The sequence below is a fragment of the Prionailurus bengalensis genome, chromosome A3 (assembly GCF_016509475.1).
Source record: "Prionailurus bengalensis isolate Pbe53 chromosome A3, Fcat_Pben_1.1_paternal_pri, whole genome shotgun sequence".
NCBI classification, from domain to species: Eukaryota; Metazoa; Chordata; class Mammalia; order Carnivora; family Felidae; genus Prionailurus; species Prionailurus bengalensis.
The window spans coordinates 87,345,652-87,361,818 of NC_057354.1; the positions used below are offsets into that span (position 1 = coordinate 87,345,652).

General features: G+C 36.5%; 1 protein-coding gene and 1 non-coding gene across 16 annotated transcripts in view; both read right to left on the minus strand.

The window, feature by feature from the left end:
* Positions 1 to 11,537, minus strand: part of TIA1 (TIA1 cytotoxic granule associated RNA binding protein) — a 33,181-nt gene extending 21,644 nt beyond the window's left edge. For 3 of the 15 annotated variants that reach the window (XR_006301003.1, XM_043603600.1, XM_043603598.1), the window contains exons 1-2: positions 11,229 to 11,537; positions 2,292 to 2,394 (exon numbers count right to left, since the gene is read on the minus strand). Coding sequence is in view for 13 of the 15 variants with exons in the window: in XM_043603600.1 (XP_043459535.1) it covers positions 2,292 to 2,394; positions 11,229 to 11,254 (129 nt within the window). In the remaining 2 variants the exon portion in view is untranslated. Of the gene's footprint in view, positions 1 to 2,291; positions 2,395 to 9,662; positions 9,768 to 11,228 lie in introns of all 15 variants that reach the window. The other 12 variants (XM_043603592.1, XM_043603593.1, XR_006301002.1 and 9 more) reach the window with 12 other exon arrangements.
* Positions 11,538 to 11,777: 240 nt separating this feature from the next.
* TRNAG-CCC lies at positions 11,778 to 11,848 on the minus strand. The gene has a single exon. It is a non-coding gene; the product is annotated as a tRNA-Gly (tRNA).
* Between the last annotated feature and the right edge of the window lie 4,319 nt (positions 11,849 to 16,167).

Here is a 16,167-nt window from a genome sequence, read left to right on the forward strand (position 1 = left end):
CTCCCCTGCTCTTTCTCACTCTCTCTCAAAATAAATAAACTTAAAAAACAAACAAAAAGAATGTGGACTTTTTGACAATTTTTTGCCTGCTTAGAAGTCTTTTAAAAATTCTCTTCTTTTCTGATGTTTCAAGTATCTGAGGTCTGATAACAGGTGAAGCTTGGATACTTTACTGTAAATTAAAGCGACAGAAAAACACCCCTATTTTATACCTATCTGGAAAATATAAAATGACTTTAGAGTCCATTTTTTAATTATTTCCATAATCTAAGTATAATTGTTAAAATAGGAAACTAATTCAAAAGACCAGAATGACACTAAAGAAATATACTATTTTGTTTCAAGCACAATTAATTTTTTAAACAAGTGATTAGCAAGGATTTTTAAAAACCTTAGAGTAAGGAGGCAACCACAAGACAATCATTATTTTATTTTAAAAACATCAGGGTGGCTCAGCCGGTTAAGCGTCTGACTGTTAGTTTTGGCTCAGGTCATGATCTCACAGTTCGTGGGTTTGAGCCCTGCATCGGGCTCTGTGCTGACAAGGTTGAGCCTGCTTGGGATTCTCTCTGTCTCTCTCTCTCTCTGTCTCTGTCTCTCTCTGCCCCTCCACGCCGCATTTCTCTCACTCTCAAAATAAATAAAACTTAAAAAAAAAAAAATCAGAGAATATAAAAATGTTTTAAAAATTGCATAATTCAAACTAATGCTACACTTAATGGTAATTCTATTAGAAAGGTCAGTGTTGTCAGGCATCAGAATGTGATCAGAAAAAACAGCTTACATTTAAGTGTAATCAAATGAAAAAGTATCTTCATTTTACTTAATCTGTACCCAGAAAAAACTGTATTTCTTACATAAAAAGAACCTAAGCATTCACACTATCAGCCTTCATATTCCAAAGACTATAACATTCATAAATATGAACACCTGTCCAACAGTGTGAATAGACTGGAATTCAGTCTTTTCTTTTAATTTTAGAGAGAGAAGTCGAGAGTAGCGGAGAGGGGCAGGAGAGAGAGAATCATAAGCAGGCTCCATACTGAGCGTGGAGCCCAAAGTGGGACTTAATCCCATGACCCTGGGATCATGACCTGAGCCGAAATCAAGTTTTATGCTCAAGTGATGGAGCCAACCATGTGCCCCAGACTTGCCTTTTTATGCATACTATGCTTCAGGGTTAACAGCAATCACAGATGAATGAATTCAATGTTTTTTTCTATACATTATGGTCTGATCGATGGGAACTGCCACCACACAAGAAAAGCTTGAATCGTGACATTTTAAAAGTTAAAAACACTTTCATAAAAAAAACAAAAAAAAACCCACTTTCACAACCTATTATTTTTGACCTAATTTCTCAATGTAATTGTAATAACTGATTTTCCAGATTAGCCAATGACACCACATATAAAACAATGCTGATGCATCAGTGCACATTAAAACAAGAACCTACTATAGTTGTCATCTGCTCAGGAAATGATTAGTTCCATTCTCTTCTTCCTTTATTTATTAGTAAAACAAATTAAACTCATTAGCTAAGACTGATTCAAAGATATTAAAGTTACTAGGAATTTAGACTATATGACCTTATTTTTTTCCTCAAGTTCATTTATTTAAGTAATCTCTACACCACATGTGGGGCTTGAACTCACAACCCCAAGACCAAGAGTTTTGTGCTCTTCTGAGCCAGCCAGGTGCCCCATTTTTTTTTTTAATGACCTTGCAGGTTTTATTTTTTAAGTTTATTTTTTTTAAGTAATCTCTATACCCAATGTGGGGCTCAAACTCACAACCCTGAGATCAAGAGTTGCATGTTCTTCTCAGCCAACCAGGCACCTTTGTATAAACTAAGTTCATGGAGGAGGGGCACCTGGCTGGCTTAGTTGGGTGAATATGTGACTCTTGACCTTGGGGTTGTGAGTTCAAGAGTCCCATGTTGGATATAGAGCATATTTAAAAATATAAAAATAAAACTATTTTTAAAAAAAAATTCCTGGAAGTCATGGGTTTAAATTATGTATTAAAAAAGAAGAAAGCTGGGGTGCCTGGGTTGCTCAGTTGGTTGAGTGTCCGACTTTGACTCAGATCATGATCTCTCTGTTCTTGAGTTCGAGCCCCACGTTAGGCTCTGTTCTGATAGCTCGGAGCCTGGAGCCTGCTTCAGATTATGTGTCTCCCTCTCTCTCTGCCCTCGCTCATACTCTGTCTCTCAAAAATAAACATACATTAAAAAAAAATAAAATAAAAATAAAAAAATAAAAAAGAAGAGAGTTAACGAAGTAAAATACCCTTACATCCATAATCATTTTGCAGTTTTTACAAGGTCCAATCTGGCTAAAGAGCTGGAGAATTAGAGCTTCTGTCACATCTCTGGAAAGGTTGCCGACATATCTGAAACACAAAGAAAAACAACTTACCATTTTAAATTTGCTTCTTTTGCATCGGTTTCTAAAGTTGCTTACTGAAAAAGAAATTTGGGGAATAGGTAGATCTCTGCTTTAAACTACACTATTAGGAAGAGATTCTAAGTTTGTGAGAACTTCAAATTTTCTTTCAAAGCGGATGTATGACATGTTACTTGTAAATACGTTGACACCACTAGTAGAGGAGAATCTTATGTATGTGTGTTTAGTCAAGGTTTTGCAAATTAAACCTGTTCTTTGTTTCCAAGTTTGTAGGCTTACCTTAGGAAGATACACTTTAAAAAATCTCAAATGAATTATTAGATGTGTAGATTATTTTATACAATTGATTTTGGGAAGCTTTGCAGTTAGTTCTACTTCTACAGTATTACTGAGAACATTAAAATTTCCTCAATTTTTAATTCACACAATTCCCCTTATACTATCCAACCAATACTTTGGTTTACACAATTTATTTTTGAAAAATCATGGGTAAATCACTTAGCACCTGTTGCACATGGTCACGAAGGGATGGGAAATCTTCCAATGAATATTACTAATCAGTGAAGTATAGAGGGAGGAGGATTCCAGGAGACTTTTAACAGATAATATGCCTTGGTGACTAACAAATGCAATTAATGTAAATGGTGTATTACAGGACCACATGACTGGGATAATCTTTAAAGGGTTTAAAGAAATTTTAAAAATGGGATTTTGAAATGAGATTACTTCTAGATATGTTAAGAGTTGGAGGTCTATCACTTCTGAAATCAGAAAGCGTTTCCCAACAACTGTAATTGCTCATTTTTCTCCCCAGAAAAATAAACATCCACACATGCCAGAAAGTATAGATTCAATTCCTTCCTTCCATTTACTCGTTCAATAGACATGTATTTAGTGCTTACCACAAAAGCATTGGAATAGGTTAAAATGGCAAAGGGAGAAGGACTGAGTCCTCAGAAACAATGAACAACATTTAAAGATCAGGTAATGATACTCAAAAATCAACAGCAACATCTATACCCAACAACAATTTTTCCAGTATCAGAGGCTATTACATCAGGTCCTTTTCCTGAACATTGGTAATTAAAGGGAAGGAATTAAGCATTCATCTTGCCCTGAGTAGAAACTCCAGTGTGGTATAATCTAATAGCTCTAGTTGATGAGGGTGAAACTCTCATTTACAGAAAAATGCTGGTCAATAAGTGTAGAGAGAATTAAATTAGTAAACAATGCGTAAGCCCTACTGAAATGATTAAGTCAGGCAAGAATCATTAATGGATGCAAAACCATTACATGAAAGGATGGTGTGAAAATGGATATTTGCAGGGTCCCAAAGTTATAACACAGATTACTTAACATTGTAAAGGGAAAACTCTACCCTAAGAGAGAGCTTTGGCTGTTTCACCACTGAGGGCCAGTGATCAAAACTTTAAATCATTTTATGGATGGACGAGAAATTGTGTTGTGTTGTACAATATAAATTACACAGTATCACCTATGAAGTATTCAAATAAACTAACTTGAATCTAGTCAAGGTTAAATTCAGACCTAAGTTTATAGAATACTAGACATATAAAACAATTATACAAATTCAGATATGAAGTATTATATAAGACAGCTTGTTTGATCTATTTATTATTTGAGAGAGAGAGGGAAAGAGAGAGACCACACGCATATGAGCATGGGGGAGAGGCAAACGGAGAGAGAGAGAGAGAAATCTTAAGCAGGATCCATGCTCAGTGCTGAGCCCAATGCAGGGCTCTCGATCCCATGACCCCAGGATCATGACCTGTGCGGACATGAGACCTGAGTGGAAATCAAGAGTCGGACACTTAAACTCACTGAGTCCCCCAGTGCCCGTTTGATCTCTTTCAAAAAAAAAGTTGTCCTGGGGTGCCCACTTGGCTCAGTTGGTTAAGCATCTGACTTTGGTTCAGGTCAAGATCTCATGGCTTGTGCCCTAACGCCACACAGCCTGCTTCAGATCCCATCTCTCTTTCCCTCCCCAACTCATGCTCACGTGTGTCCTCTCTCAAAAAATAAACAATGATAATAATTTAAAAATTGTCCTAGGGGTGCATGGGTGGCTCAGTTAAGTGTCTGACTCTTAAAAAATATATAAATAGATAGTCCTAAAAAAATTAGAAAGAGTGGGCTGTTCTTGATTAAAAGAAACTTGAGGGGCACCTGGATGGCTCAGTCAGTTGAGTGTCAGGACTCTTGATTTCAGTTCAGGTCATAATGTCAGGGTCATGGAATCAAACCTGTGTCAGGCTCCACACTGAGCATGGAGCCTACTTAAGATTCTCTCTCTCCTTCCTCTGCCCCTCTCCCTGATGAACATGCTGGCTCTGTCTCTCTCAAATAAATAAAATGAAAACAAAAAATTTTTTTGAAAGACATGGACAACCAAATACAATGACTAATCCTTAACTGTAACCTAGATTTGGGGAGGAAGGTTAGCTTTTTCTTGCAGAATTCTAATCAATAAATGTAGAAGGAATGAGGGAAATCGCCACTAAACCACTACAGTAATAACTGCTATTGGCAAGATCCACCCATGGATCTTTTACTTGATGAAAATTTTAAGTAGAAATAGAATATGTGTAGAGCCTCAAAGTATCTCCTCTGAAATATTTAATGATTGGTTCTAACCAATGACTTGGTTCTCTTAATGTATATCCACATCTCCCTCTATGAAGTGAAGCTTAATTTCACTCTTCTTGAGTGTAGGCTAGTCTTAGTGACTCAATTCTAATGAATAGTGTTTAAAAAAAAAAAAGTAGTCACTGTATAGTGGGAGAAACCCTCTCAAGAATGCCACTGTCATGAAAGACATCTCCTCCTCACATATTAAAGGAGAGTGAAGAGATGAGACGACTATATGCAATGTAGTATCCTGGATTGGATCCTGGAATAGAAAAAGGACATTAGTAGAAAAACTGAGGAAACTGGAATAAACCTTGTAGTTAATAACAGTATTGTACCAATGCCAATTTCTTAGTTTTGATAACTATACCATGGTTTTGTAAGATTTCTACATTAAAGGAGGCTGGGTGAAGGTTATGTGAGAACTCTGTACCATCTTTTCAACTCTTCTATGCCTATTTTCACCTGACTCATAGCTATAAGAAAATCTTAGGATTGCATATGTCTAAATGAAAAAAAAAAAAAATGGCTCTTCCGAAAATTTAATTCTACCATCTACTCTCCTAAAGCTAGATAATCTAGTGACAAGCGGGCAGTATTTAGGGAACCAAAATGCTATCATCTACTCTTCCCAAAATTGTCCAATTTTCTGAGATATATTCTGAGTGATATTACCTACTTTGAAGTTATGTAATTTTTTTAAAAAGCTACTTTAAAAAGCACTGGGATTTGTATTGCTTTACAATTGTTTATTTAATGCGGACTGCTGCTTACTATAAGCTCCAGGAGCCTCTTACATATAAATTTTACATACACCTGTTTAGAGAAATGCTTTTTAGGAGAAGTTACACAAACAACTTGCTCTCAACCTTCAACACCATTAAAATAAACTGCAAGTAACATATATAACATTTTCATATCAAACAAATCAAACAGCAAAATATTTTTCTTCCTCATGCAAATAAAAATAACCCATATTAGTTTTGCTTCTTAACAATAAGTTAAAATAATACCTACCTACTTCAAATTTTTAGCAGCTTAATGTTTCCAAATCTATTTGCTAAATAAATATTAATCTGAAACAGAAAGCCCAAATTTAAAATCTGCAGACCCTTTTTATACTCATACTTTCAATGGAAAAATAAACAAGTTTCTTATAGTTTGTAGAACACGCCATACTTTACAAAATTCATTCTCATTTAGTTTCTTTAGCTGTTCCATACTTTGTCACATACTACTCTGTTACTGAAGCCAAGAGGATTTCCAATTAACAGCACAGATTTAAGTTACATGTGTAGTTGGTTACTTATTTTTTGGGGAGCGCTGCCAAACATCTTGCTTCCTAGTTTTAGAGAAATCCTCATTCTATGGCAGAGGCTCACTTCTCTATAGAAGCCGGAAAGTCTTGATATGGTTTGGTAGTCTCCCCTGCATGTGATCTAGGCGAGGTTGATTAGAGTAACTAGTCCTGAGAACAGAAGACAAAGATAGACAAACAGAAGACAAAGAAGCAGAGACTGAAGAAAATCCATTTTGGTGGCAAACAGCAGTGGAGTCCCATGTCCAGTGAAAGTGGAGGCTGTGGTATCTGGTTCTCAGTGGATGTGATAGTAGCATCCTGAGAGTCTGTGGCCTGACAGCAGTCTCTCTTTCCTGAACATTTTCTAAGTCAGGTTCCATAACCTTCCTGCAAATGGGGGAGTATCCAATAGCTTGTTTTTATAAATTCTTTTACTGCTTAAATTTTTTGCTCCTTGCATTAAAAAAAATCCCAACTGATACAAAAATTGATACCGGAGCAGCAGTAAGCCAAGGTTCTCTGTCAAGTCTATTAGACCACTAAACAAAAATGTAATTTTCTTACATTTATTATATAAGTTTTTATTTTTCAAATGCTTTTTTTTTTTTAAATTTTTTTTTTCAACGTTTATTTATTTTTGGGACAGAGAGAGACAGAGCATGAACGGGCGAGGGGCAGAGAGAGAGGGAGACACAGAATCGGAAACAGGCTCCAGGCTCTGAGCCATCAGCCCAGAGCCCGACGCGGGGCTCGAACTCGCGGACGGCGAGATCGTGACCTGGCTGAAGTCGGACGCTTAACCGACTACGCCACCCAGGCGCCCCTCAAATGCTTTTTTTTAATCATTAAACTATCCCTTTTTAGCTGTTCCATGGATTTCTTGTTAACAGCATAGACTGAAGTATCCCATGTTGATATTTATTATACCAACATTGAGATTATGTGCCAATCCTGTGTAGAACTGTTATGGCAAACAGACTTCCATGGACTAAAAAATGTCTTCCTGGGGCAACTGGATAGATATGAATAGGAACTGTATATATTAGCTAACAATAGTGTACCAAAATAGTTTCTTTAATATGAAAATTGTATTGTGGCTATGTAAGACAATGCCTTTGTTCTTAGGAAATACATGGCAAAGCATTTAGGCCTGAAATGTCAGGTCTTTTCAAATGGTTCATTCAAAAAATATACTTGGATAAGGCAAATTTGGCTATTAGCAACTGGTAAATCCACAAAAAAGGTAGGTACCTACGTCCTCAACGTAGTATTTTTTTTTACTTTTCTGTGGGTTTTAAGTTTTTCAAAATGAAAAACTACTCGAGAAGAATCAATGGAAAAAGTCATCAATGCTAGTCATCAAATTCAATCAAAGTCATCAAATTAACACTCAACAGTTCTGCCAGGGATAGGATTTCACACCAATTTAATATACATTTTTGAAGCTGATAATAGAGTTCAAATAGTTATAAAACTGGAATCCAAAATGTTTAAAATACTCATTTTTATTAGTATAGCTCTAGAAAATTTAACCTACAGTAAAAATTTACAAAGCAGAATGCTGTATTGGGTTTGACATGCAAACATTGTATCGAAGTGCAGAATTTGCTAGGACGCTTCTGTAAATGAGTTAAAAACATGAATAAGTTTTTATCTAATGGCAAATTCCTTAAGAGTAGAGATTCTCATTTTTATTCATAGTATATATCTAGTGTTGAGGGCCCTACCTGGAACATTTTAAGTACTCTGTAAATACCTGTCAAAGAGATAACTGTATGCTCTCAATTACTATCGAACATTTCCAATTTGCTAGATAATTATCCCATTTTGCCTGAGTTACGCTGATTCAGAAGGAAATGTGTGTGTGTTTCTTTTACTAATTATGAAATCATGTAGAACAGCAAACGCTTGTACATATACATCAGCTTCATAACCTATTACTTAACAATTGTCACTTTTCTGATACCTGAACCTCTTAGTAGCTGGCACTTCCTTCAGACCATATACCTAAACCAGCCTGAATAAATGTATCTAAAGCTGTGCCTCAAGACATCCTAAGACTCCATGCTCTCAAGACTCTTCTCATTTTTATATTTTGCAACTAACATTTTTAAAGATTTTAAAGTAATCTCTACACCCCAGTGGGGCTGGAACTTACAACCCAGAGATCAAGAGTCCACATGCTCTACTGAGCCAACCAGGTGTGTCACAAACTAACATTTTTATTAACTTTTTAAAAGTTCATTTGTTTTGGGAGAGAGAGGGAGAGAATCCCAAGCAGGTTCCACACTCTCAGTGCAGAGCCCACATGGGGCTCAATCCCACCAACTGTTGAGATCGTGACCTGGGCCAAAATCAAGACGACGTTTAACTGAACCACCCAGCTGCCCCCAAACTTTTTAGATGACTGATATTACACATTTGTAAACAAACCTACTAATTTTTGACTTCATTCTCACACCCCACTTCCAGTCTCTTGGTAATTCCTGTTGCTCTACTTTCAAAATATACCCCAAATCAAACCACTTCTCACAATGTCTCCTAGGTACTGCTGACAAGAAATTGAACACTGGCAATCTCTAAGTTAACAATGATGAACGCTCATCTGTGGCAAATGAAGGTATTTCCTCTGAGCCACTTAGGTACACAGATGACACTGAGATTTAGACTACCTTTTCCTCAAGAATGAAAATCTTGATTCATTGCTTGGAATTATACCAGCTTTTAAAACAAATGTAGTGATCACTTACCACAGACTAGATACTGTGCTAAGAACATATTAAAAAGACCCTGACTTGCAGGATCATTAAAACAAACATTTTATATAAAAAGTAAAAACACTGCTGGGAAAACTTGTGCGTTTAACTAACTTACTCATGTTTAATCAAGACTGGTCTTACTGGAAGAATGGGGAGTTTTGGTTGAGGAGGCAGAAACCAGGGAGATAATAGGCAATGTTAGAGCATGGACTACTTTAGGGAAAAGATTCTTGGATGGAGTGTTCTAGTAAATAATACAAAGCACATTTAGCAGTAAGAGTTAAGAGTTGAGGACAGTAGAGTTGCAGGATGATGAACAAAAAGGTATATGACCCTGGGTGAGTTAAATTTCAAGCTTAGCTCTTCCTCAGCTGCAAAAATGGGCTTTTTACTGCAGAGTTCTGATGAAGATTAAACAAGCATATAAAGCATTTAACAAAGAACCTAGCAATCATATGCATTCAGTAAGTATTTGAATAAAATTTCCTTCATTATTTCTCCTGCAATGGTTGGTCCCCTGTCCCCATACTAGTACAATTTAACTACCTGCTTTTGTAGACTGGCCTGAGAAAGCTGAAGTTGTCTTCATTATTTGATATTCCCAAATCAACGTAATAAAAAGGTTAAGTTCCCAGATATTTCTGGCAGTTTCTGAAATTAAAAATTTCAAAATAATGTAAGAATCTTAAATTTAAAGACATTATAAAAGATGAGCAGTGCTTAATCCAATATGCTGCTGGCTATCATACTTCTAGCAAAGAGGCAGGAGGAAAAAACGGTTTCCATAAAGCCTATGAGGCTAATAGTTTTTTAAGGAATATTAATCTACAATCTTTCAAAAAACAAGGGACACCCTTGCTTTTTGCAATAATTCTTGCATCATATTAAGAAGATATTCAAAGTAACAGATTACCAGATAAACTAGCAAAAAGTGTACTGATCTCTTAAGAAAACAAGTGTAACTATAGTTCTCACAGATTAAAAACGGAAACACTTTTGGTGGTGAAAAAAATAATTGATCAACTTTCGTCACAACTGTAACATCTACAAAGTTTCAGAAAGAAACCTGAAATTGTATTTTTAACGCATGGAGTTCTCAAATCGCCAGTATTCTAAAAGTAAAAAAAAAAGCCAGGTCAAAAATTCATCAGGCCTTTTCTTCTTTTCGGGAAAAGCAACAAAGGCAAAATCACCTCTTCAGAGAATACTTTGAAAAACAAAGGAGAACGCTGTGGGGGAAGCAACGTATATCCCCAGCTGAAATCATTTAACACTAACAAATCTCAGAGGTGACTAAATCTGTTAAGGTATTTATCAACTGTTGCTTCAAAAAATCTGCCCGCTTGTTCAGCCAACATGTCAATCACAAAGTAGCAAGCGATGATAAAAATGCATTAAATCCATTTCCCCTCAGTCGAGAACTATATACACCTCCAGGTGAGATTTCCATTTCAAAAAAAGCAGTTTCCAAATCCTTACGGTGTTGGGTTTTCGGCTTTATGGTCGGGGGAGGGGCACTACAAAAGGAAAGCCAAAGAGAGGTTAAAGAAAACTATTTGGCTTTTTTCCAACTGGCAACTGAAACAATAAAGTTTATCTCACTAAAAATTGAGCACAAGTAGCCTCAAGAGAAAAGCTATCAACAAGAAGCAAATGAAAGGAAGAGGAGAGTTTCTGGAGGAAATCAAAGTGAAATGAAAGAGAGACGGCTACAGAGATCAAAAGAGGTTAATGAAGAAGGTGGGGGGAGCGGGAAAAACAGAGAAGGAAAGCATGGGACAAAGAGAAAGGTTCACGGAGTTCTGAAAAAAGGTTTGAATGAAAAAGTCTTTTCTCCAGGCCTACGACCACAGACGGCCCGTGGCGGGGCCAAAGGCCACGCTATGGTGTAGCTCAGGCGATGCGATTAATTCAGAGGGCTGAGCCCCTCTCCCTCCACCTTGTCCTTTCACAGCCCGGGGCTGGGTCTCTAAGCATCCAGGTGTGCGCTACGGAGAAGAGCCGTGATATCTGGGAGTCCACAGAGAACAATAGGCTGGGGAGCGCGCCGAGCCGAGGCCTCCCTCCGGGACGACCACCATCCCGCCCCCCTCATCGCTGCCCCAGACTCACAGAGTCTTGGGCATCTCGTCCTCCATGGCTGCTGCTGTCGCGGCGGCGCCTCCGGGTCCAGCTCCCTACCCTTTACTACCTCCCAAATCTTTTGAGCGGCTATGGCTGCGGGATAGCGGGGTTTCTCGGCCGACCGGAGGTTACTCCGTCTACTCCTTCCGCGGCAATTACACTAAACCCCCTGGCGCAACGCGAACAATGAAGCCCCGATACAAGATGGCGGCGAGCCGGGAGTTTAGGAGCAGCCAGCGAAGTGACCCGGGCCGCGCAGGCGCAGAATAATCTTGCACTTTCAACCTCCCTCAATCCATAGGTTCACTTGTTGCGCAGCCGCTCTTCTAGCCGACACTAGGGATGTCTCAGACTGCGCAGGCGTAAAGATTAACTATTTCGGGACTTGTGTAGTTTTTTGTCATACGGTTCCGAATAAGAATGTTTCAACAGTGAGTTATAATGAAAGAGAAATCTTCTTGGAAATTAAAAATTCTAAGTGTTTCCCGAGGAAGAAAAGAGTGACAGTGTTCAAATCACCTCATAACAAAAGCTGCTTGCGCCGCCCGGGAATCGAACCCGGGTCGCAAGAATGGGAATCTTGCATGATACCACTACACCAGCGGCGCTGGCGGCTAGCTGCCTTGCTGAAGTATTTTAGAACTTTCTACAAGCAAGCATTTGTTCCTACATGAGGATGTTTATTCATTCAAAAATAATAATAAGGGTCTACAGTCTGCTATTTTTCATCGTTATAAAAAAGGATATTGTCTTCTCTCATCCCAATACAGTTGAGTGGGATTCCTATTTCCATTAAATTATTGTTCATTAAATGTGCATTAGAAATAATTTGTCTTGATGTTAACCAAATTTTTGAGAACCAGGAAAATATTTTCAGATATTTTCATTTCCTTGGTATACTCAATGCACTTTGGAAAATACTTAAGAAAGATTTACTTAATGCAAATCGGTCAAATAATCCTAAAACCAAATGAATCTGAAGATATACAAATTTTAGTCCTCCTCGAAGGAGGCGGAAAAATTAGGACTCTGAGATGTGGTTCAGTGTAGTCATTAAACATTTCGTGTTGCATTTTATAAATTATGTGAAATATTTTTATATTTGTTTATTTTTGTGAAATATTTTTAAACATAGGAGAATGTACACATCCAAAAACGTGGTATCCTCTTTAGAATAGTTTCTTTAGGCTACACCCTAAGATTTACATTTTTGGAATTGTCTTTTGAATCCGTGGCACATTCTTCATTTTACTCAAAGATATTAAATATTAGTCTTTTGAAGATGAATAAGACAAGAGTTAATAGTGGGTAGTATTTTAAAATAGCTTTTTGTGATATAATTCACCCATTTGAAGTATACGGTTCAGTGGTTTTAGTTTATTCACAAAGGTGTGCAACCATTACTATAATCAATTTTAGAACACTTTCATTACTCCAAAAACAAAATTCTTATAAATTAGCTATCACTCTCTATCCCCCACCCCATCCAACTTCCTACTCACTAATCTATTGCTACAGATTTGCCTATCCTGGGAATATCATATAAATGGAATCATACAACATGTGGTTCTTCGTGATTGGCTTCTTTCACAATGCTTTTTACGGTTCATACGAGTTGTAGCGTGTATCAATACTTCATTTGTTTTTTGGCCAAAGAATATGCCATTGCATGGATATAGCACAAGTATCTTTTAAACTTTAAAACCTTTATGAAAAATTTATTATGTTGTTTTGTAAGTTTTAAAATATTATATATTATGTATTATATGAGTATATATTTGTATATGTCATATATATATTATTTGTTAATTTATATATTACATAAATATAAATTTATATATAAAATACATATAATAGGTTACTCCTGCTTTTGTCTTATTTTTCTACTACAATGTTGCAGTAAGCATCCTAGTACCTATATCCTTATAACTGATTCTTTTATTTCTTTAGAATAGTTTCCCAAATGTGGGATTTTTGAATTAGATGGTATATTTATATATACGTATATTATACATATAATATATATATGTATAATATATATATTATATGTATATATAATATACATTTATTATATACATATAATATATATTATACATATATACATATAATATATACACATATAATATATTATACATATAACATATATAATATATTATATATACATATAATATATATACATATAATATAATATATTATACATATAACATATATATATTTATAAAACAGATAACTGTTTTTAACAGGTTTTAGTTATTGACACCCCCATCAACAATGTTTAAAAGTCAGTTCTGGAGATCTCATCCATTCCACTCTGTTTTCTCTTTCATTGAGGTATTAGTCTTATTAATTTTTGCTAATATGATAGATGAAAAATTGTACATGTTGGTTTTAATTTGCATTTTTAAACTACTACTGAAGTTGAGTATCTCTTTACATGTATTTCATTTTTTGAAGAACTTTATTAAAAAAAAATTGGGGGGGTGCCTGGGTGGCTCCGGTTATGATCTCACGGTTTGTGGGTTTGAACCCTGTGTGGAGCTCTGTGCTGACAGCTCAGAGCCTGGAGCCTGCTGCGGATTCTGTGTCTCTCCCTCTCTCTGCCCCTCCTCTGCTCATGCTCTGGTCTCTCTCTCTCTCTCAAATATAAATGGACATTTAAAAAAAAAATTGAGAGGAAGATAGAGATTTCCCACTTACTCCACACCTCCACATTTGCATACATGTGTTTTGGTTTTTTTTAATCATTGGCACTTGCTTTGTCTTTTGTGAAATGCCTATTTATATAGGCTGTATTTATATTGAGTTGTTTACCTCTTACCAATTTGTAGAGCTCTTTTTGTTTGCAATATATACCACAATCTTGACTGTCATATTAGTGACAGCTATTTTTCTCATGTATTATTTTTTTTAACTTTTCAAATTCTGTCTTTTGCCATCTGACAAATGTTGATCTTTTCTTATATTGCTTCTGAATTTCCTGTCTTCCCTAACAGATAGTAAATATTATTTAGGTTATGTAGAATAAGAAAAAAGTTAGATATGAGGAAGGAAAAAGGTAGAAAATGAATGTTTTCAAGGTAGTTTCAAAAAAGTTAAAAAAACATGGAGCAGTGGCAGAATTATAGATTTAAGTGTTGTCAAAAAATAAGCAAAGCCAGCACTAAAGTTTTACTTTTAATCAGTAATATACTATTGCAATAGGGAAGAGTCCATAGTAAACTGAACTCAACTTTGATTTGTACAGATGTAACCTGGCATTTTGAAGGGAGAATAGGGATGGGGATGAGCAGGGGCACAGTAGAGTCCAGGAAGTGAAAAATTACAAAAGTTGAGAGAAAGGGTGGTAACTTTCTCAGTTAGGCCCCTACCCTCCCGAGAGGCTATGAGACAGGGGCTCTATCTTCATGTGTTGGCTGGAACAAGCAGTAAAGTCTTTTGTCAGCCTTGAGTTTTCTCAGGCAGACAGTTTAAAGGTAGCTAGGGTCCTCCTAAGGACATAGCTTTGAGCTGTTAGAAAATGTTAGTGTTTTGTTCGAGTCTTAATAAGCCAAGGTTGAGGCCTGTCTAGTTGAGAAGATTGCTCAGAGGAGCTTGGCTGGAGTTTGGTCAAGGAGAAAACCTTAGTCAGTGTTTAGCCTACTAGGGAGACTGCTTTCTTGAACAGTACTCCTTTGAATGAATGTTTGTTATATCACCTTATTATTACTCTTCGTATATGTGGTAACAGTTTTCCTCCATGGCCTTTTTAAAAATCTTTTGGGGTTTCAGTGGCAGTGTTATTTTGAAAGAGTAAGAGTGCAGAATGAGAAAGCCTTTGACCCACCTTCCACTTTGCAAGTCCTTTACACCGTCTCTTCACTGAGAGTTCTTTCAGTAAACTCTTTCCCAAGGTTTCATCAGCAGCAGTGAAAGTTTCCAAATATGACACCCATATCAAGGTCACTAACATGGTCAATTCTAATGAACACATATTCATTGAAGGCCTAGTAGGCTTAACACACTAAGGTGTTGTGGGGATAATGTAGTTTGGAAAAAGGAAATTAAAAGACACACAGAGTGTAGTGCTTTCTTTGTAACTTCTAGATGTAGTGAAAAATGAGGCTTAATCTTCATATTTTTATGTTCTTAACTAGAAGTGTTTATTTCTTGTATGATTTGCATCTTGTTCTATTAACACCTTTGCCGTCCTCTTCTTCTGCTTTACTTGCCTCCTTGCTGTTCCTCAAACATGCCAGGTGTTTTTCTTACCTAGAAAGCTCTTTCCCCAGATACTTGCCTGATCTACTCTATCACTTCCTGCAACATTTTGCTCAAACGCTATCCTGCTCAATGAGGCCTACCAGGACCATCCTATCTAAAATTGCAACCCATTCCTCATTCCTCTTACCCCACTCTATATAATGTATAATTTACTTATTTACTCTAATGATCATATCTCCCTCCAGTAGAATGCCAGCTTCATTAAAATAAAACTTTTTAAAAAATCTGTTTTGTTTACTGATTTTTCTCAAGCACCTAGAACATCGCTTGCCACTCGGAACTCAAAAAAATTTGTCCAATGAATGAATGCTCTTTGCATTGGATTTTACACTCCCTTTTTCCAAGTTCAATCTTTCTTTCTAGTCAACTTATTTTCCTTCCATCCATACTATTCTACATATTCATATACTGGGTTTTTGTTTTGTTTTCTTTTTTGGAGGGGAGGTGAAGAGTGGAGATGGTGTAATTTTAATTACAGAAAGGGATCTTATAAACCCATCACTCACTCAGTCACTAGTTTTTCTCACCTATTTAAATTTTTTTAAATGTTTATTTATTTTTGAGAGAGAGAGAGAGAGAGAGAGAGAGACACAGTGTGAGCAGGGGAGGTGCAGAGAGAGAGGGAGACACAGAATCTGAAGCAGGCTTCAGGCTCCTTGCTGTCAGC